This window comes from Balaenoptera physalus, assembly GCF_965194825.1.
Source record: "Balaenoptera physalus genome assembly, chromosome: 3".
Taxonomy (NCBI): Eukaryota; Metazoa; Chordata; class Mammalia; order Artiodactyla; family Balaenopteridae; genus Balaenoptera; species Balaenoptera physalus.
Window position 1 is genome coordinate 164,881,482 of NC_138890.1, and position 22,049 is coordinate 164,903,530.

The following is a 22,049-nucleotide window of genomic DNA, read 5'->3' on the forward strand; positions in this document are numbered from 1 at the left end:
TTAGACGTCTGATACATCAGTACACACCAACCAAATATTAGAAATGCCAGTGAGGAAAGATTTTTAAGCACACTTGGATGCGTTGCCAAACTTGCCTAGAGCGTGGGCGATGGAACACTTTCAGTGGGATGGGTGATGCTAGGGTTTCTCTATTGACGGCACAGCTCCCCAGAGAAGGAGCACATGCATATTTGTTCATGCAGTCATTCAACAAATGCTTGAGCCCCTGCTCCATACCCGGTCCCAGGGCTACCATGGTGAAACTAACACACAAAGTCTCTTTTCTTGGGGGGGGGGGGTTCATAATCTCATAGAGAAGACAGGCAATTAACATACACTATGGTGTTGGACGGTGCGTTTGTTTCCTGTGGCTCCTGTAACAAATGACCACAAACCTGATGGCTTAAAACATCAGAAATTTATTCTCTCCTAGTTCTGGAGGCCAGAAGTCGAAATTCAGTTCACTGGGCTGAAATCAAGGTGCTAGCGGGGCATACTCTCTCCAGTGGCTTTAGAAAAGAATCCATCCCTTGCCTCTTCCAGCTTCTGGTGGCGGCCGGCATTCCTTGGCCGAATCATGCCAATCTCTGTCTTCACATCGCCTTCTCCTCTGTGTGCCTCCCTTTTCTATAATGACATTCGTGACGGTATTTAGGGCCCACTCAGACATTCCCAAGCAATCTTATCTCAAGATCCTTAATTTAATCACCTCTGTCGACCATATAAAGGAAAGACTACTCGTTCTGGGGATTAGGAAGGGAATATCTCTCTGGGTGGCCATAATGCAGCCTTCTACAGGGAAACACAGCTGCTTGGGAGAAAAAAATGAAGTAAAAGGAAAGAGGAGGGAGATGCTATTTTGGACTGAGGGGTCACATGTACAGTAAGCAGGATGTCCCGCAGGCCAGCGGCCTCTGTGCACTCGCAGCCGTGGAGGCAGGGACGTCCCCCCCAGCCCCCCGCCCCCATCTAAGTGGTACCCCCATGCACGCACCTGCACGACTTCAGCCATCCTTTCTGCTCAGTGTCTCCCTGTCCCCACTGCCAACTTCTCCCAAATCTCTCCTCCCTTTCTACGTTTCAATATGCTCAAGTCTCCCAACTTCATAAAAAAAAAATTTAAAGAAAGCATAAAAATCATGTCCTTATCCAGCAGCCCCCCTACGTTTCTCCTCCCCTTGGCATCCAAGCTCCTTGAGAGAATTACGCAAAAGCACCTCAAGCCCACCCTTCCCGCCGCTGTTGGCCACCATCTGTGCTCCCCACCTGTGCCATCTGCGGTTCCCACCGCAGCCCCCCGCCTCCCTCTTCAGGGGCGAAGGGCCCCACTTCCTTCCTAGATCGTTCCTGTGGGCGGCGTTCTCGTCACCGCTCCGTGTTGTCTCCTTAGAGAGCTTGCCCCGGTCCCTGCGGGCTCACGCCCCAGCTCCCTCGGGCGCCGTCCGGTGCTCACCTGCCGAGTTTGATGCTGCCGTTGTGTGCATCCCTTGCTCATTTCCCGTGGCTCCTGCGGCCCCCTCCTCGGCCGCTTCTCCCTCTTCCTTTCTGAGTGTCGCCGCACAGGCTCCTCGGTGGGACGTCCGTCTCCTCACTCTGAGCAAGCACGCCCCTCTGTCCATCGCCCTCTCTCTGCAGGTCGTGGCTCCAGCTGCCGTGCCTGGCTGATTCCCAGATCAGCGTCTTTGACTCCCATCTCCCTCCTGAGCTTCGGGCCCGGACACCTAACTGCCTCCCGCCCAGAGATGCACTGATTTCCCACGGGCACTGACAACTCTGCCTGTCCCAAAGCGGACTCATGGCCTGCTCGTGGCCCTGAGCTTTTTCTCCTCTCTGTTCCCTATTTCAGTGACTAGCAAGGACTCCCGCCTGCTGGGCGTTGCCAGAGGCAGAAGCCTGGGCTCATCCTCAGCTCGGCTCTCTTCCCCGGGTACAGAGCCGGGTCTTAGCCTCCTCCTAAACACCCCTCGGGCCTCCCTCTCCTCCATTCCCCACACCGCATCCCTATTTCTGCTTCTACAGCTCCCGCTCAGCTGGGACCACAGCCCCCAGTGGGGCTCTTCTACACACTTCCCCCCAAACCAGTCCTCGCGGAGCGGCTGGTGTACAGACCTTCCAGGGGCTCTCTGTGCCACATAAACCCAAGCCCTAAACAAGCAGTGCGAGGCGCATCTCCATGCCCTGCTCCCCGTCCCAGGCACGCAGAGCACTTGGAGCTGAGGCGCCATTGTGTGTTCTCTCAGCCCAGGCCTCTGCTCACGTTGTCCCTTTGGCCTGGAACACTCTGCCTGCCTCCTTGTTCAGCGTATGTGGCTTGGTCCCACCCCCTGAGGCCCCCGCTGTCCCCGTCATGCCCCAAGTCCCCCATCATGACTCAGCGCTCTGGAGTCACCGGGTCTCCGTGAACACCGGCGTCACTCTGCCGTGTTCGCCGCTGTAAATGCCCGGCATCCGGCACAGTGGCCGGCACAGGACATGTGCCTGATAATGAGTGAATTGAGTGAATTCATGTATGAAGCCCATTGTCGTAATAACAGACTGATTGCTGCAGGAATCAGTATGTCACTGTAGAATCAAAACTATAGAAGTAACTAAGATCCGACTGCCTGAGAGGCGGGAAGGAGGCTGTGAAGACGGACTGCAGTGTCCGCAGACGAAGGGCTGGTGAGGCGGCATCCTCACCTCTGCCCTTAGTGTCCATCTAATCCCTCTTCCACGTGGCAGCCCTTCAAACAGCCAAAGCCCATTTCCAGACCCTTTTAACAGGCTTGGCTTCCAGGCCCTGCGGTGTTTTCCTTGTGCTCCTTGAAACTGTTGCAGTTTGCCAGTGTCCCTGAGAACGCGGAGCACAAACGCCAAATCAGGTCTGACCTCGGCTAATGGGCTAGAATTGTCCAGTTTTGACTTTATAGTTTTCATTAATGCAGCCTAAGCCTACATGGGCTTCTTTGTTTAGCCACATGGCACTGTTAGCCAACAGTAAGACCCAGCTGGCCATATTCTCATGATAGTCGGGGGCTGGCCCCTTCTCGAATCCATCTTCGGGGGATTTGCCAACCTCGAGGCTCCTGGTATCTCCCCAATTCGTTGCTTTCTCAGCCACGCCAATGAGTGTTTTCACTTCAGATGATGTCAGTGATCTGGGACTTGCACAGGCAAAATGCTTCACTCCCTCTTATCAGTTTCGGTCTTCAGATTCCTTTTAACCATGTTTGCTCATTTATTTTAAGATGACCCTCCTTCGTGGAAAAGGCAGACTCAAAGGAGGGGCTTGGAATGTACCCTCGGCCCCTACTGGTTCTTTCCTCTTCCTCTTCTTACCTCGGGTATAGTTTTGTAAAGCCCTTTCTCTGGATCTCAGCACTTGCACCCGTTCAGCGTATCTGGGCTTTTCCTTCCTGTCCTTATTCATCCACGAGATTGTGAGCCCTTGAAGGTGGTAGTTCTTAGACTTTATCTAGGCTTACCTCCCGGGAGCTGGGGAAGAGAGAGCCTGTGAGCCGGCAAATGAAGGCAGGGAGATGGCCGGTACCCCCTTCCCCAGCTGGCATGTTCCCTTCCCCACCCTGAGAGCAGCCTGGGGACCACCTGACATCTTCAGTTGCCTTCTGTTCTCTTTTCGGCTTGTCGCAGGGGTTGGGGGAGAAATTTTCTCTTTTGAGAGGTTTCCAGCTCCTTTCAGAATCCCTGGTGTTATCAGATCTTACTTGCCTCTTTCCCACAAATTTTGAAATCTCTTTTCTGTATTTCATTTTTTTAAATTTCCCTGGTCATTGTGAACTTAACAAGAACATGGTCACTCTCTCCCACGTGAGTGGCCATCTCCTCCTTGATGGTCACAGTTCCGTCCAATGAGGCTGTTCTTCGTCTTGGTCCCCAGCGTCCTGAGCTAATACTCGTCTGGGGGGCTAGCTTGCAGGTTGCTGGAGAGGGAGGGGGTGAGTGTGTGCTCTCCAGAAACCAGGCACGGAATTGCAACACCCCCGGGTGCCTGTTCCATCTTGCCAAAGCCAGCGCGAAAATACGTGCCATCCAAGGGGTGGAGGCCACTGTACAATTTAAGGTGATGATGTTTCATATTTAAAACATTTTAGTCCTAAAGCTTCAGAACTTCAGGGCCTCACAGGGACCCTCCCAGAGGGAAAGAAAGCAAAAAGGCTTTCCATCAGAGAAAGAAGCAGTCGAAAAACTCTGTACCGTCAGCTTCTTTCTCTGTGACACACTGAAATAATCCCTTTCGGGGAGGTTCAGCTAATCTTAAAATACTTCTTCTGCTGTTCACACTAGGTATGTCCTCGGGAGGCACAAATCCCACAGATACAAACAGAGGAACTCCACTCTGCCCCTCCCCGCAGAGTGGCCACCACCTCTGAAAGGCAGCGAGGTCACTGACAGTGGCAGTATTTATAGCGCCCTAATCCTGCCAGGTCAGCTCTGGCCACCTGCTCCCCGCGAGGTCTGGGCAGCTTGGCTAAGGCACTGCCGGTAGAAAACACCAGAAAACGCCCTGCGTGCAGGTCACAGGCCTGGAGTCTCGTCCAGTCCTGCCTGTCACAGCCTCAGTTTCCCCCCAGTTTAGAGGACTTTTTCATCATTTCAGGATCAGTTTTGCATCTTGCAGTTCAGGATGAGCTCCCCTACTTCCATTTCCGTATATAATGGACAATCTCGAGTGCTCTGGTCGGCACACTAATTCTCCTCTGTTGCTGCTTCATGGGATAGCATATGTCAGCGTGCAACATATGTCAGCACCCAACAAGCACATCAAGAATCCCTTTTTCTTAGTTGCGTCCCACCAGTCCGAGCTGCATCTCAGTACAGCATTCAGCCCTGAGTCCTTCAGCTGTGCGCTGGAAAGCAGCAGAATCTGAGCTGAGAAATAGCAAAACCCACCATCCCATAGGACCTCAGCCTGTGCTCAGAGTTAAAAGTTCAGTTCATGAGGGTGACCCAGTCTCACTTCCTGTGGCTAAACTGACCCACAAGCTGTCCCTCAGCCATCAGGGTGGTGGACACTACCGGACTTTTTCTGATCATGGTACCACGCTGGCCCTGTGTCTCCAACAACGACGGCCTGTTTGAGGCTTTGTTTCTGCTGGCCTGCCCTACTCCTGTGCTCCGAGACTGCCATCTCATTGTTCACATTATCCGGGAGAAGAAAAGGACCTCTTGTGCATGGGGGAAGGACGAAAAGGACCAAAGATGCTGAATTTAAGACTTTCTCATTTGGCGCCCCTCACAGTGTCTGTGTACCGTGTACCATTGGGCCAGTTGGGTGCCTTTAGGCATCCCAGAGACATGGGGGGAGCAAGGCTTCTGAGTCCCCAAGGCCGGGCTTGAAATCCTGGCCCTACCCTTTACAAATGGGGTGACCTGGGGAAAGTCATACAGCCCCTCTGGGCCTGCTGTCCTCAATAGAGGAGCCAAAAACAAAGCCACGATGCTGGGACTGGGATAGGGTTAAATGACATAACCTATGGAAAGCTCTTGGCGTATAGTAAGTAATTGATAAGAGTTAGTTCCTTCCCACTGAGCCTCTGCCCCCGTTCACACTTCTCCCCAAAGCTTCAGTCGTCCAGCATTTGCTTTTTAAGTCATCACATGTTGTAGATTTGAGGGTTCGATTGGTTTGTTCAGGGGAGATTAAAACAATTGAGACTGGTCCCCAAATCTCTACCTCGTAATAGAATGACAGTACAAATCCACAGGTGCATCCCTTTTTTTAAGTTATTTTATTGAAGTATAGTTGATTTATAATGTTGTGTTAATTTCTACTCTATAGCAGAGTGATTCAGTTATACCTATATATACATTCTTTTTTATATGCTTTTCCACTATGGTTTATCACAGGATATTGAATATAGTTCCCTGTGCTACACAGTAGGACGTTGTTGCTTATCCATTCTATAAATGATGTTAATCATTTGCATCTGCTAATCCCAAACTCCCAGTCCATCCCTCCTCCCCCCCACCCTGCCTTGGCAACCACAAGCCTGTTCTCTACATCTGTGAGTCTGATTCTGTTTCGTAGATATGTTCATTTGTGTCATACTTTAGATTCCACATATAAGTGATATCATATGGTATTTGTATTTCTCTTTCTGACTTACTTCACTTAGTCCGATCATCTCTAGGTCCATCCATGTTACTGCAAATGGCATTACTTCATTCTTTTTTATGGGTGAGTAATATTCCATTGTCTATATGTGCCACATCTTCTTTATCCATTCTTCTGTTGATGGACATTTAGGTTGTTTCCATGTCTTGGCTATTTCAGATACTGCTGTTATGAGCATTGGGGTGCATGTATCTTTTCAAATTATAGTTTTGTCTGGGTGTATGCCCAGGAATGGGATTGCTGGATCATATGGCAACTCTATTTTTAGTGTTTTGAGGAATCTCCATACTGTTCTCTGTAGTGGCTGCACCAATTTACATTCCCACCAACAGTGCACACGTGCAATTCATAAAGCAATTAGCAAATGCACGTGCATATTGTGTTGTTATAAGCAGGTTCCAATTTTTTTTTATTTTTTAAAATTGTGGTAAAATACCCCTCACATATAACTTAGCACCTGAACCGTGTGTAAGTGTGCAGTTCAGCACATTTATATTGTCGTGCTCCCGTCCTCACCATCCATTCCCAGAACTCTTCAACTTGCCAAACGGAAACTCTCTACCCATTAAATAATCACTCTGCATACCACCCCCAACACACGCAGCCTCTAGCAAGTTCCAATTTGACTACTAGCAGTCAAAAAAAGTAAAGGCTAAACATAAGCTAAAGTTGGAACTTTCTAAATATTCTTCAGATCGGGTAAGGAAAGAATTACCATTCTGCAGATATAGATGGGATGGGCGGGAGTCCACAACTGGAGCGCCACCTGCGGCCTTGGTGCATGGCGCCCCCTGCTGTTTGAAGTGTGTTGTTTCTTTCAATCAACCCTTTGTTTCTTAACAAGAATTCAGTCATCTTACATGGGAAAAATGCACCAACTGCTCTTAAGTGTGTATATGGCAGTTTCACTGAATCTAAATGATAACAGGGATGACTTAGTTTTCATATTCTTAAGCTGATTTTCAAAATTACATCTGAAAATGTTAATATAATATTTTATCAAAAATGTGCTGTACCCGTTCATGGTTACGTCAACTCCCCTATGAAAATATTCCAGGTAGATGTTTATAATAATTGTAACTGTCAACAAGCCACGCTGAGAATATTAGGCGGTACCTAAATACTCGGTACCAGGCTTTGCCACGCTCCCTAGCTTAACCAAAAACCAAGCTCTGTTTCTCTCAGTAATAGAGGTGGTTTACTCCATCTGTTTCAGCCTCCTGAAACTTTTGCGGGCCTGACCTTACATCAGAACTTACCCTTTTTATGTGTCTCTTCACTGTATACTACTGTAATTCTCACCGTCCTACCCATGACTCTGTCCCGCCCGGAAGTGCTTGTCTCCGTCGCCTCCTCCCGTGCCGCCCCTTCGCTTTCATGCCCACGTGGCTGTTCAGCCCTTCAGAGGATGGGTCGGCGGTCCCCGATCGGCAGCTCCGAGGGGCAGCAGCCCTTTCCCTCTGGAGATGACCACAGGCTTGCTCCCGTCACCCCCTTTAATGCTGCCCCCCAGAAATTGGGTTCGTCAGCCTTTCCCTGGTTCTGAAGGGTCAGTCCTGCTGAAATGCTGTCCTTCCGCTGGGGATGTGGGGACTTCTCGTGAGCTCACCGATGGCACCAGGAAAGCTCTTAGAAACAGCCCCATCTAGTTCAGGCAGCCGCCAGCAAAGAGAGTAACTGTGGAGAGCGCGGGCCGGGAGGGCCCCCCGTGGGCAGCCGGGCCTCCAGCCTGAAGGAGAGCGAAGCTTGCTCAGTCACGTCACATCACACCCTCTCACACTGCACGGGGACCCCTCGGCACACCCCAGGAGCCCTAACTGCAGCCGCCTCCAGCTTTGACCGTTTCTCACCTCCTGGTCCGAGGCCATCTCTCACCTGGATTGTTACAGCAGCCTCTCCTCCACAGTCTGTTCTCACACGGCCCTGGGAGAGCCTGTCAAAACAGCAGTCCGATCGCGTCACTCCTCCACTCCACAAAGTCCCGAGGCTCCCAGAGTCACAACCATGACCTGCAAAACCCCTTCGGGAAATGCCCCTGCCCCACCCCTACCCTCCTCCACTCCCACCACACGTGTGCAGACAGCGCAGTATCGTGATGCTAAGAACCAAAGGTCAAATGGCATTCCCGGGTCTCTGAAAACTCAAGCTAGGTAGGCGTGTGTGTATCCGATCGAGTCCGCCTTCTTTTGCCTCCGACCTCAACCCTCAAGTACATCGAATCAGGGTGCCTTCTGCCTGGAGTGACATTAGATGCAGTTTGAAAACCGAGCCGGCGGACACCCCTGAATGCCGCCCCTCGTTCTGAAGCAAGACTGCTTCATCCCTGTCATCAGCACATACGAAGGTTGACTTTATCCGTGAAGACAGACACACGGGGTCCTTCTTATTCTAAAATGTTTTCTGAACCAGAAGAAAGAAGACCCGCTCTTTGTGGTAAAACAGGGAAAAGTACAAAGAGGAAATAAAATCAGTCCTAATTTCAACACCTGCAGATGACCCCACCGTTGGTACTTTATTGCAGTTCCAGGAAACCTTTTACAATGATGATAGCTGAGCTTGATCACATTCGCCGTGCCCGGCAATGGTGGGAGCATTTTGTGCAGATCCCGGGCTCCTCAGCCTGGGCCCCCAGGTGTGCTGGCGGTCTGGTCATCTGAGGTGCACTAAGGAGCTGGCACCAGAATGTAAGTCAACTTACTCATCAGGCACACCGTCCAGAGCCAAGCCTGTAACCACCGCTTTGTGGGTGGCATTGTTGAGGGGTACCACTGGTTTACCCAGTGGAGACTTAGCCCCAATTAAACATAAGTTGATCCCTTCTTTCTAAGTAAAACCTCCAAATAAGACTGATGCCCAGGGCCGGCTATTTTAATTCAAAACAGCTGCATGTATTTCACTTCTTCTAAATGCAGGGGTTCAGAATGTCTGACTTGATGCTAATCCTGATTATTCAGGGTAATGGAGACAGCTTTGTGAGTTCCTCAAAAGCGTGGTCAACAGCTTCTGGAAATTAAGTCGAAGCCAGAGTTCTTGGCACTGTTCCTTCGTGGAATGGAATCCTCTCAGGACGCACAGGAACGGCTGTCCCACTGTGGCTGGGTTTCTAAGTTCTCTGAGTTCAAATGCTGACAGAGACAATTAGCTTCTTCAAATTCCAATCCCAAGTTCTTGGGAAAGAGACTCAGTCCCAGGGCAAGTCAGCTGCCTCTGTGGATGAGGAAGGTCTTGGGAAAGATGCGTGTGGTGTGGTTCTACTCACATTGATTCAGACTGTAACATCTTAGGCCCAGAAGTGTTATTTCTGTAAGTTTTGGGGCTTCCTTCATCCTTGCTGTACACTCTAATCCTATTTGGGAATCTCAATACATGGTAAAACTGTGTCAGAACTTAGCTCATTACTGCATGGATTTAGAAGTGAAAGGTTAAATACTACCCCCAATATAGAACAACTACATACAGCCAAAGCCTGCTAACAGATTGCTTCTAAGGGAGGTGTTAGATTACTCATTGATTTGCCCAATGAAACCCTCATTAGAAATGTGACCGTGACACATATGCTGACCACAAACTTCATGTTAAGCTTGTGAATAAAAGGGCTGCATCCCTTTGGTTAATTTCTACAGAGGCTAACATGATTTTTTTTTAAAAAAGAAACCACTGATCATGGAGACAGAAGGTTTGTCTGGAGTGGTCTACACTCTACTCGAGATGAATGTATCTTGAAATACAAATAGGTATCTTGAGACAGCAGAAGCAAGAAGAACTACAATCCTGCAGACTGTGGAACGAAAACCACATTCACAGAAAGACAAAATGAAAAGGCAGAGGACTGTGTACCAGATGAAGGAGCAAGATGAAACCTCAGAAAAACAAATAAATGAAGTGGAGATAGGCAACCTTCCAGAAAAAAAATTCAGAATATTGATAGTGAAGTCGATCCAGGACCTCGGAAAAAGAATGGAGGCAAAGATCGAGAAGATGCAAGAAATGATTAACAAAGACCTAGAAGAATTAAAGAACAAACAAACAGAGATGACCAATACAATAACTGAAATGAAAACTACACTAGAAGGAATCAATAGCAGAATAACTGAGGCAGAAGAACGGATAAGTGACCTGGAAGACAGAATGGTGGAATTCACTGCTGCAGAACAGAATAAAGAAAAAAGAATGAAAAGAAACGAAGACAGCCTAAGAGACCTCTGGGACAACATTAAATGCAACAACATTCGCATTATAGGGGTCCCAGAAGCAGAAGAGAGAGAGAAAGGACCCGAGAAAATATTTGAAGAGATTATAGTCGAAAACTTCCCTAACATGGGAAAGGAAATAGCTACCCAAGTCCAGGAAGCTCAGAGAGTCCCAGGCAGGATAAAACCAAGGAGAAACATGCCGAGACACATAGTAATCAGATTGACAAAAATTAAAGACAAAGAAAAATTATTAAAAACAACAAGGGAAAAACAACAAATAACATACAAGGGAACACCGATAAGGTTAACAGCTGATTTCTCAGCAGAAACTCTACAAGCCAGAAGGGAGAGGCACGATATTTTTAAAGTGATGAAAGGGAAGAACCTACAACCAAGATTACTCTACCTGGCAAGTGTCTCATTCAGATTTGATGGAGAAATCAAAAGCTTTACAGACAGGCAAAAGCTAAGAGAATCAGCACCACCAAACCAGCTCTACAACAAATGCTAAAGGAACTTCTCTAAGTGGGAAACACAAGAGAAAAAACGGACCTACAAAAACAAACCCAAAACAATTAAGAAAATGGTCATAGGAACATACATATCGATAATTACCTTAAATGTGAATGAATTAAATGCTCCAACCAAAAGACACAGGCTTGCTGAATGGGTACAAAAATAAGACCCATATATATGCTGTCTACAAGAGACCCACTACAAACCTATGGACACATACAGACTGAAAGTGAGGGGATGGAAAAAGATATTCCATGCAAATGGAAATCAAAAGAAAGCTGGAGTAGCATTACTCATATCAGATAAAATAGACTTTAAAATAAAGAATGTTACAAGAGACAAGGAAGGACACTACATAATGATCAAGGGATCAATTCAAGAAGAAGATATAACAATTATAAATATATATGCACCCAACATAGGAGCACCTCAGTACATAAGGCAAATGCTAACAGCTATAAAAGAGGAAATGGGCAGTAACACAATAATAGTGGGGAACTTTAACCCCTCACACCAATGGACAGATCATCCAGACAGAAAACTGATAAGGAAACACAAGCTTTAAATGACACAATAGACCAGATAGATTTAATTGATATTTATAGGACATTCCATCTGAAAACAGGAGATTACACTTTCTTCTCAAGTCCACACGGAACATTCTCCAGGATAGATCACATCTTGGGTCACAAATCAAGCCTGGGTAAATTTAAGAAAATTGAAATCATATCAAGCATCTTTTCTGACCACAACACTATGAGATTAGAAATAAATTACAGGGAAAAAAAAACATAAAAAACACAAACACATGGATGCTAAACAATACGTTACTAAATAACCAAGAGATCACTGAAGAAATCAAAGAGGCTATCAGAAAATACCTAAAGACAAATGACAACGAAAACACAGCGATCCAAAACCTATGGGATGCAGCAAAAGCAGTTCTAAGGGAAGTTTATAGCAATACAATCCTACCTCAAGAAACAAGAAGAATCTCAAACAATCTAACCTTACACCTAAAGGAACTAGAGAAAGAAGAACAAACAAAAATTCATCTAGAATAGATAGGTAAATAATGCACTGGGTAAATAAGAATAGATGGAGTAATGTTATTAATAAATGTATTAAATAACATGATACTCTCATTTACTTAAACTTTAAAAAACAATGTAAATAGTTGAAGTAGATTCTGTTTTCATCAGTGTCTAGGGTAGGGGTTCAAATGGGGAGACCCCTAGAGGGATGCATGAGAATCTGAGATTGTAGAAACCACTCTTGTCTCTCCCAACCTGGAAACTGTGATCTGCCGCAGGTATAAGCCCCATACCTCTATCCCCACAAAGATACACAGGGGAGCTCGGGTATTCTCCAGCTGCATTGGGGCAGATAAATGTTGTGAATGAATCAATGTGTATTCATCATGTACATTTGTAAATTTGTCTGTGATGGTAGGTGGCAGTGATCCTGTCTGGAAAATTACTCTGGAATCATGCCCACAACACTGACATGCTAATCACATGTTTGGGGGCTTAACCAGAGAGGCAGGGGTCCTGTTTGGGCCACTTGCTAGCTGTGTGATCTTGAGCAAGTGAAGAAAACTTTATGTGCCTGGTCTCTTCATCTGTAAAGTGGGTAGTAATAGTACAGCTCTCATAGGAAAGTAAAGATGAAATGATTCAGTATGTACAAAGCATTTCTTCCGGTTCCCGGCCCATAAGAAGTGCTATATAGTGTTTGCTATTTTAATATCCCTGTCATTGTTGTCATAGACATAGATGCCGAATCTTCCCAAGAAATGGGTTAAAATGATGCAAACAAACAAGTCACTGATTTTTAAAAAAAGAAAAAAAGAAAAAGAAAAACAACAAATAAGTATCTCAAAATTCAAAGTAAAAATTTCATGGTCAGTGCCTGGACCTCAGAAAAAAAGTCACAGTCTGTCAAATAAAACAAGAGTGGGTCATGGGTCTTCTTTTTTTTTTTTTAACCTTTTTGTTTTAGAATTATTTTAGATTTACAGAAGCGTTGTGAAGATAGCACGGACCCTTCACCCCACGCTCCATCTTACTCTGCTGTGGTACATTTGTCACAAATAAGGAACCAACCCCAGTACGTTATTGTGAACTAAACTCCACAGTTCATTCAGATTTCATGAGCGTTTTCCCCGTGTCCTTTCTCTGTTCTAGGATCCCATCCATGCTACCACGTTACAGTTAGTCATCTTGTCTCCTTAGCCTCCTCTGGTTTGTGAGAGTTTCTCAGACTTTGCTTGTCTTTGTGGCCTTGTCAGTTTCAAGGAATACTGATGAGGCACTATGTAGAATGTCGCTCAATTTGGGTTTGTCTGGGGTTTTTCTCATGGTTAGACTGGGCATATGGGCTTTCGGGAGGAAAACCACATAGTTAAAGGGCCATTCTCATCACATCTCCTCAAGAGAACATGCTAGCAACATGACATCACTGATGATGTTACCGTGATCACCTGGCCCATTATGTTTGCCACGTTTCTCCACCGTGAAGGTTTTTTTTCCCCCTTTGCATCTTGTCCTTCTTTGGAAGGAAGTTACTATGATCAGCCCACACTCCAGGAGTGGGGAGATATGCCTCCACCTCCCTAAGTGGGGAGGATTCTACAGAAATTACTTGTAATTCTGTGCTGGAGATTTGTCCCTATTTGTTTATATATATCAGTATAGACTCATGGGTATTTACTCTGTGCTGTGGCTCATAATTCAATACTACATCATTTTTTCTTGCTCAGATTCCTCCAGCTTTGCCGGTGGGAGCTCTCTCTTCTGGACTCCTGTGTCCTTCGATGTATTGTTCCAAGCTGATCGTCTTGTATATTTCCCACCCTAGTCCTAGAGTGAGCCATTTCTCCAAGGACCCCTGGTTCCTTTTATTGGAGAATAAATAGAAGAACCAAGATGCGGGCATGGAGTGGGTTGTTGTGCTTTGCTGGCTGCTTCCTAATGAGATAATGTTGACCGCAAGCTCAGCAGCAGAAAACCCAACCCTGCAACTACTCCCAGGAACAAATCATGTTCACTGTCAGTAGTTTATTAGGTTTGCGTTCTGGTTTGGAAAAGTCAACGTCATTAGGCTCTGCAAATATTTGAGGAACACGGCATGTCCTGGTCAACTAGGAGGGCATGTTCTAGGTCAAGACTACTCTGGGTGAACTCATCAGAAAGACACTTTTCCTGAAATATTCTTTGTTAGATTAGCTTCTAGAGCTTCTTGTTTTCTGAAACAGACTGGTTAAATCTCATCTGACTATGATGCTAGGGGTCAATATGTTTCTTGGAAAAATTTGATCTGCATATAGAGATTGCAGCTTTTAACCAACACCAAACCTACTTCTGAGTTGCATGTATTTCTTTCTGGGCAATGCTGGAAATAAGTCACTTTGTTTTAAAGAACTTGCTGGAAGGTAAGGAGCATTTTCATACTGGAAGTATAGCAAAGGCAAAGGGTCAAATTCAGGGAGAAAAAGAAAGGAAGTGTCAATCCACGTGGCATTGCTTCCCTTTAAACCTGTGATTGCTGAAGCCCCAGACTAGACCGAGAGCATTCAGTTACACCGATCTAGAAAGACCCAGTCTAGGCTGTAGGTGCGTGGGGCTGAAAACTCTGAAGAAGCACCTCGGCGGCACGTGGCCTTGATAGGGGCCTGTAGGGTGTCTTTGGCACAGACAGATACCAGATGGAGAACAGAGGGGCTTGGTGGTGTCAAGTTAAGTCATACTGTAGGCTTTTAGAGATGACATATCAAGCCTCCCTCCTGGGAAGCTCTATTAGCGATCCACCAAGCCTTACTGTTTCGCTTTCAAGGGACCAGAGCTGCAGTCACCCGCCCTGGTTACTCGATATTTATGTCAGTGTCTCCGGTAATTTGGATGCACTTGATATCTTGCGTCCTCAGGTTGGACTCCTCCAAAGGTTACTGACCTTCTCCTCCAGGGCAGTGGAAAGCCTCCAGGTGACCATTATCTGTGCAGAGAAGCCAGAGGGAGGACTGACCTTTGCCACAGGTGCCTGCTTGCACCTTCCTCTCTGACATGCAATTACACGCTCCTTTTTCCTTGGTTTGTTGTCATTTAAAAGGCACTTCACAGTGATTTTGCAAGGCACAGAGAGATTGCAACAGGAGGCATTATCTCACATTCAGATAATCACTGGCTACAAAATAAGTAAAGCCTGCCGATGGTTTTCCTGGAAGCTTAAGTTTTTTTTTTTTAGCAGAACGCAGCCTAGAGAGCTCCCTCCAGCCAGAGAGGAAACCCAGGATAGCTTATCCTCCATCAGTCCTGACGCACAATCAAGTCCAGGGTTGGGGCAATGCTCACTTATCTTAATTCTTTACAGCTTTACTGCTGTGGAAAATATTTGAAGGGAGGGATGATCAATCTACTTGTCAAGAAAGTGAACCGTGTCCCAGTGCTGTGCTCAGTGTCGTTGTGAACGTATCATGAAATTGCCACCGTTCCTGGGCCGTACGCGTGAGTGACAGGTCACCATTTCAGGCTGGCAGCTTTGCAGTGAGAAAAGATGGCAGGGCTACTTGTCCAGAACACTAGGTAATAAAGCCTCCGAGCTCCGAGTTGCTAGATCTTAGGAAGTATTTTTCCCTTCATGTCAAAGATGGGGTGTAAGTACTTGCATCAGGCAGTAGGGCTAAATGATAGTACATCTGTCATCTTTGAAAATCAAATGGGATATTCTTCCCAGATGCTGAAAATTACAAGATAGAATAAAAGTTCCACTGCATTTATAAAAGTGAAACGTATTTATAACAGACCCTCCAAGGTATCTTTTTTAACATATTTCAACATGACATAGTAAATAGGACCCGCCTAATTCCATGAAACTTAATTTGCCCAAAGCTTAAAGGTTGTTATAGTCGAAAACTTCGGTGTTCTGTTTTTACACGAATGCAATTCATTTTATAATGCGTTCACTTTCATTTTAGAGAAGAATCACTTGCATCTTAAGAAAGGGAGAGAAGTATTTTATGCAACTGGCATTTTTCTAACATCCTCTTCCAAAGTTATAACGTTACATTTTCAAATTCAGCTTTTCAATCGGTTATACACACACAAAGCTTAAAAAGTCAGGCCTCTAAGAACTGGTCCCCGCAATAGCTGTTCTCCCAACCTGCCCTCGCCTTTTCTCCTACTCCCAGGGCTGGTTCAATGCAGTTCTGCCTGCATCCAAATGCTTTCAGGTCACTTTTTATGATTTGGTTAAAATTAATGTAAAAATTACATTAATAAACGTGCTCACCCTGAACTAACTGAGCTGTCCAGCAGCCTAGGTAAGCCTTCCACACTGGCCCGGCTACCCACTCAGATGCCTGCCTGTCACGTGGGCCCCGCTGCCAGGCTCCCTTTGGGGCAGGTGTGGCGAATGGGCCAGGGCCTGTGTTGTCAGGTGAGAACAGAGCAAGGCGGAGGCAGCTCGTGGACCCGTGTGCCAGTCCCCCGATCGGGCAGGTTGACCCTCTTTCCCAGCTCCTCGGGGATCACGTGATACCTGCCTTCTCATTTCACTTATGTATACCTTTTTTCTAACAACCTTGCTTCCTGCCTTTTTTCCCCGCAGCTCTGTTTTGTGATGTTCTGGACCCCCAATGTTTCCGAGAAAATTTTGATAGACATCATTGGCGTGGACTTTGCCTTCGCAGAACTCTGCGTTGTTCCCTTGCGAATCTTCTCCTTCTTCCCGGTTCCAGGTAAACAGAGAATGAAAGAAAAATTCCTATTTACCCTCATGCCTGATTCAGTCTTCTTTGTTGGCAAACGTTTGCAGTCCTGTCCCCCCCCCAAAAACAATTTTTTTTAAGTTTTTAAATTTCACAGTGGATTAAAAAGGTGCAAAGACATTATCCAGTCAGTTGAATGTTTGAGAAACAAGTCAAACAGGCATCATTTGTTTCTTAAAGGACATTGGTTGCAAACTCAGTAAAAAGAGCCCAGAGGGATAGTATGAGAAGTTCTGGGGGCAGTAGAACAGTTCTGCGTCTTCACTGTGGTGATGGTTACACAAATCTATGCCTGTACTGAGACTCTACTAGCACTGCTAGAGAAAAGAAGAATCCAGAGTCAAAGCTGAGGGCAGAAATGGGCCGTGGAGCTAGTCGAAGCCGGGGCTGATGGCACACCTGCCACCCTGTGCTTGTTCCCAAGTCAGGCCACGAGCTGCCCCTGCTCTGAGGTGCCAAGCATTCCTGGAGACTGCTGGGGGGCCCTCTGGTCCTTGGGGGTGGGGTGGGGGTCACCGGGGGAGCCAAGCTTTGGCGCCACCTGGAAGAGGCTGCACTTGCTGGAGATCAAGGCACATGTCGTTGACTCCCCAGTCTGGACTTGAGCGGGGGCTGGAGGTCCCAGAGCTAGGACTGGGGTGGGACTCGCCTTTCGTCTTTCCTCGCCTGTCAGACCACGGGCGTGCAGACAGCCGGCCCCACCTGTCTTTGCCACCTGCTGGGTTTGGGCCAATCAGGTTAGCATCCCGCCCCGTGTGGCCTCACCCTCTACCTTGGCCAAACACAAGTGAGCATCTGTGTCTCATAAATTCAGTGCTTCCACCTGGGGCGGGCGGAGCACGGCGTCAGACCAGGAAGACTGCAGATTCTTCCTCCAGAGGTACCCTGGACACGAGCTTTTACCCCAGGAGTGAGCACTTCCTCCCCCTCGATAGGCCTATGCCTGCTGCCGCCCACACGGGATGAAGGGCTAAGCCTCCCCCTTCCCCAAACCCCACCCAGTTTCAGATCAAACCTAAATGTTGCCCAGGGTGTCTGTGCCCCAAACCAGCCCGTCAATCCTTGACGCGCTGTCCTTGGAGCCCCTCCTTGGCACCGGGGCCGGTGCCCTGCCTGCCCTCCGGAAGCTCACAAGTCAGGGTGGGGAGACGGGATACAGGGAACACATTGTGAGGCCTTTAGGAAAACGAGGGAGCCAGCTGCGGACCAGCGGTCAGGATGCGGGGGAGGAAACAGGGAGGTGATACCCGTCCCTCTTCTTCACCCACACCTCCCTCCTCCGCACCTCCCCCAGCCTGCGGGCCGGGAAACCCAGCTTCTGGTCCAGCTCCTCTCCTCCCAGAGTCAACCGGGATCACCATCAAGTTGCCGCTTCCCTCTGAGTTTTCTAGACAGGCGTGAGCAGAGCTTGAGGCTAGGCGGGGGCAGGGGCGGGGGTGGAGGGACCGGCAGCAGCCCCCTGCCCCAGGGGTGGCGGTCACGGCGGCGAAAGGGGCTGCCCGCAGCCCACTCTCTGGACACTAGGGCTGTGAGGCGAGGGAGCCGAGGTGGGCACGGGGCTCCCCCAGGCCCAGAGGCGGGGATCAGGAGCCCCGGCAGGAAGACGAGGTGACCGCCCAGGGACCCTGGATGCGCCGCGGGGTCTCCGGGGGGTCAGAGGCAGCAGGGTGGGAGGAGCGGGGCGTTGCTGACGAGTCCTCGGCTCTCCCCTCAGTCACCGTGAGGGCGCATCTCACCGGCTGGCTGATGACGCTGAAGAAGACCTTCGTCCTGGCCCCCAGCTCCGTGCTGCGGATCATCGTGCTCATCACCAGCCTCGTGGTCCTGCCCTACCTGGGGTACGTCGTCGCCGGGGGGCTCGGGGCTGCAGGTGCTGCTGCCACTTGCACGCTCCGCCCGGAAGCTTCCATGTGCTCTTTCCTGGGAAATCCCCAAGCACGTGTCGAGTTAGAAATGCCGAGGGATGCCTTGGTTCTCTGCCCAGGACCAGGTGGGAGGCTGTCGAGATCCATTCTAGAAAAGTACTTTCGGGGTCAGGCCCATACACAAACCGCATTGAGCATCTGTCACGGCGTGGCAGGCACGGGAAGGTGAAAAACACAAGGGAGCAAGGGTGTCGCCCTGGTCCTCAGGGGCTCCCAGTCCCTTGGGGAAGGGGCATGGTCCGTCCCACGGCGTGGGAAACCTCACGGTACAGAGAGGACGGGCGGGAGGCTGTGGGCTCACAAGCGGGGGGCCGTGCCCCTCCCCCAGGAGACGCTGCGCTGAGACCTGGAGCAGGGGTGGGAGCAGCCTGGGCCCGGGGTTCCAGGCCCCTCCCCCCGCAGGTGGCCCGTTTACTAGCTGCAGCCCTAACCAGCAGATCTCGAACGCGATCGTCCGGTCCCCCTGTTGTCTACCCCTTTCCTGGGTTTTGGCTGGGTTTTGACTCTCTTTGTGCCTCAGCGGGGCTTTAACAGACAAATGGCCTTTGCGTTCTCATCCCCAGGGTACACGGAGCCACCCTGGGCGTGGGCTCCCTCCTCGCGGGGTTTGTGGGAGAATCCACCATGGTCGCCATAGCAGCATGCTACGTCTATCGGAAACAGGTGAGAGGTGGCATCAGAACCGCGCCCCTGCCGGGCACTCCCCAGGTGCAGGAGACACAGCCTGCACGGCCTGCATACGGCCAGGAAGGGGAGGGGAGGGGAAGGGAGGGCACAGCCCCCGCTGGCAAGGGCTGGGCTGCAGGGAAGTGGCGTCCTCGGGCAGAGGCAGGTCTCCATCAGCTGATGGGCGGGCGGGGAGGTGGGAGACGGGATCCGCCCACCCCTCACCCGCGCCCCGAATGCTTAACACAAGAGCCGGGCACACAGTCCGCTCCCGAGTAACCCCACTGTAAGGAACACGCTGGCCTAAGATGCAGCCTCGGCGAGGTCGGCCCGGCCATAAACGAGGTCCCAGTCCGCGGCGAGGGCTCCCCTGAGACCCCGTGGCCTCCCCCTGCTCTTGGCTCTGCTGCGCTGCGTCCCTGCCCCAGCCCCACGCTGATGAGTCGGCTTTGGTCTAGAAAAAGAAGATGGAGAGCGAGTCGGCCGCCGAGGGGGAGGACGCGGCGATGACGGACCTACCCCCCGCGGAGGAGGGCACGGACGCCGTGGAGATGCAGGAGGAGCGCGACTGAGGCGCGGCCCCCCGGGCGCTGCAGGGACGGCCGAGGTGACGCTTCCGCGTCATCCGCTCTCCCGTCGTGTTTTGTTCCGCTTTCGTCTTTGGTTTTCGTTTGGGTAATGAAAGAGGCCTTGATCTTAAGGTTTCACGGCCACTCTGGCATACTGGGTGTGCCCACGCTGATGTGAAGACCTGCAGAATGGCCTCGCCGTTGCTTTGTGGAAACAAACCAAACGACTGACTTCATGCCCCCGCTCCGTGAGAACCCCGAAGACATAGCTGCCTCGTAGCCCACGTTGCCTCCCCACCCCCTCGGACAGTCTCCCCTTGGAACCAAAGGGCCGCGGCTGTGCCGTCCATCGCCCCTCAGACACCACCGGCCGGCAGGCCACAGACTGACCCTGTCCCCTTGCATCGCTCTCGAGAACCAACAGGTGACAACTCGGCTTTCTTTGGTCGGCTTCCCAGTAACGTGACTGTGTCAGGAGATGTGGCTCAGAGGCATTGCACCGTGGATGCGACGTGTGAACGCGCTGGACCGGTGGACGGCCGGAAGTAATCTCCCGTGGGAAGGTGTGAGGTGCCTTGGGGGCAGAAACTGACACATGCAAACGCTAGCACTTCACCTCGCCTCTTCCTAGATTTGAATGCGCGCTCACTTTCAGGCCCTGTCCTGTACATACGTGAGCTGCCTTGCTAAAGTCCCGAAGTGCATCTCCCGGTTGCCGCGTCCTTGGGCATGACTTTCCCTGAAGGCTTGTTTTTCCACTCGCCTTTCCTGAAGATGGCACTAGAGCAAGGGAAACGGACGGAGCATTCTAACTTTACGTTTTAGTTTTTAAAGTGAACTGAAGCTTTAAGTCATAATCTAGCATTCTAATGCCAGGTTGCCGCATCATCACTTTGGAAGTAGATTTATGACCTGGTCCCGCCGTTCTTAGTCCTAACCGTGCGGCGCAGGTAATTCCGAGTGTACTTCTGTACTCCCCTCTCACACCACACGAGAAAGCAAGACATTTTATAAACAATAGCAAAGTCACTATGTGATATTCCCTGAAATGACACATTTGAAATCCATTTAGTGCAGTATATTTTTCTAAGTTTTGGAAAGCGGGTTTTTTCTTTAAAAAAATTATGGATACGGTTCACTAAATTCTTGATTTAGTCAAAATTCCTAGACTGAAAGAACCTAAACACAAAAATATTTTAAAGATATAAATATATACTGTATATGTTATGTAATTTATTTTAGGCTATGATACATTTCCTATTTTCGCATTTTCAATAAAATGTCTCTAATACAATACGGTGATAGCTCGTGTGCTCAACATACCTGCAGTTGAAACGTATTGTACCGATGAACAGTGTGTCTTGTTTGCAGCAGTTTTACAGTCTCTCATTTGTATATAAATGTAAGGGTCAGTAAATGACAAGAGAACTATTTTTCATTATGAGCAACAGGGGTATAAATGGGTCAGCTGATGTAGACAATAGTGGGAGTGGAAATATATGCTAGAAGGGCAAAAAAGAAAGAAGAAGTCCAGCTTTTTACGTTTATTGCTTTCAGTGCCGTGTAATCAGATTGTTCCTCATAGAAAAAAGAATGTAAAGGCTCGGAGTCAGCCATGAATATCACAGGGTTCGTTCACATGTCTGGACACCCAGTGACCCCTGGGGGACAAATCCTCATGTGCTTCCTCTGAGCGGTTTTTCCGCTGAGAATTAAGATGTGTTGCTTTGGGGTGGTTTCAGGGGCAGATCTGAGAAGATGGGGAAAAAATCTAATTGTACCGGCTTTTTTAAAGTACATGACTAGAAAATTAAACAGCAGTATTTTTTAACATGTGTGACTAGTATTTCATGCTTGTGGGGTTGGAGCTTAAAGAGTAAATTGTGAAAAAGCAAATTCTTTCCCTCCGAATCGGGGAAGACCAGCTAGGCTCTTCATTATGCAATTAGAACACAGCATTACAACCTCAGAGACACCTTTGGTGATAAAGAGTCACGGGCCAGGGTGTTTTGTTAGAGTTTCAGAAAACACAGGAAACAAGCCCCGACCCAGGCCACGATGACGGGGCTGCGATTGTGCAGGGCGCACATGTCCAAAACCTTTCTCCTCCAGCCGTATGTCCTCTCCTCACAGGTTCCTTCATTCGCTTGGGCTGCAGAAGCCACTTCACAGTTTGGGCTGACGAGCACACACGTTAACTTCCAGAGCAAAACCCACTGCTGGCAGGTTCTTCTGCAGCTGTTCTAACCAACACAGACAGGAGAGGAAGAGGAATGGGTCTCCTTCCCACTTTTCAGGGTG

The 22,049-nt window shown here is 48.9% G+C and overlaps 2 protein-coding genes across 3 annotated transcripts in view; one reads left to right on the forward strand and one right to left on the reverse strand.

Moving 5' to 3' along the window:
- Positions 1 to 21,579, forward strand: part of ANKH (ANKH inorganic pyrophosphate transport regulator) — a 140,265-nt gene extending 118,686 nt beyond the window's left edge. The window contains exons 9-12 of the mRNA XM_082453813.1: positions 16,429 to 16,558; positions 18,303 to 18,426; positions 19,077 to 19,176; positions 19,638 to 21,579. Coding sequence (XP_082309939.1) covers positions 16,429 to 16,558; positions 18,303 to 18,426; positions 19,077 to 19,176; positions 19,638 to 19,751 — 468 coding nt within the window. The 3' untranslated portion in view covers positions 19,752 to 21,579. The remainder of the gene's footprint in view (positions 1 to 16,428; positions 16,559 to 18,302; positions 18,427 to 19,076; positions 19,177 to 19,637) is intronic.
- OTULIN (OTU deubiquitinase with linear linkage specificity) overlaps positions 1 to 22,049 on the reverse strand; it is a 70,582-nt gene that overhangs the window by 4,190 nt on the left and 44,343 nt on the right. The window contains exon 7 of one of the 2 annotated variants that reach the window (XM_082453851.1): positions 8,360 to 11,523. The exons of the other annotated variant lie outside the window; for it this stretch is intronic. Within the exon in view, the coding sequence (XP_082309977.1) occupies positions 11,518 to 11,523 (6 nt within the window). The 3' untranslated portion in view covers positions 8,360 to 11,517. Of the gene's footprint in view, positions 1 to 8,359; positions 11,524 to 22,049 lie in introns of those variants that run through there. 2 annotated transcript variants of the gene reach the window in all.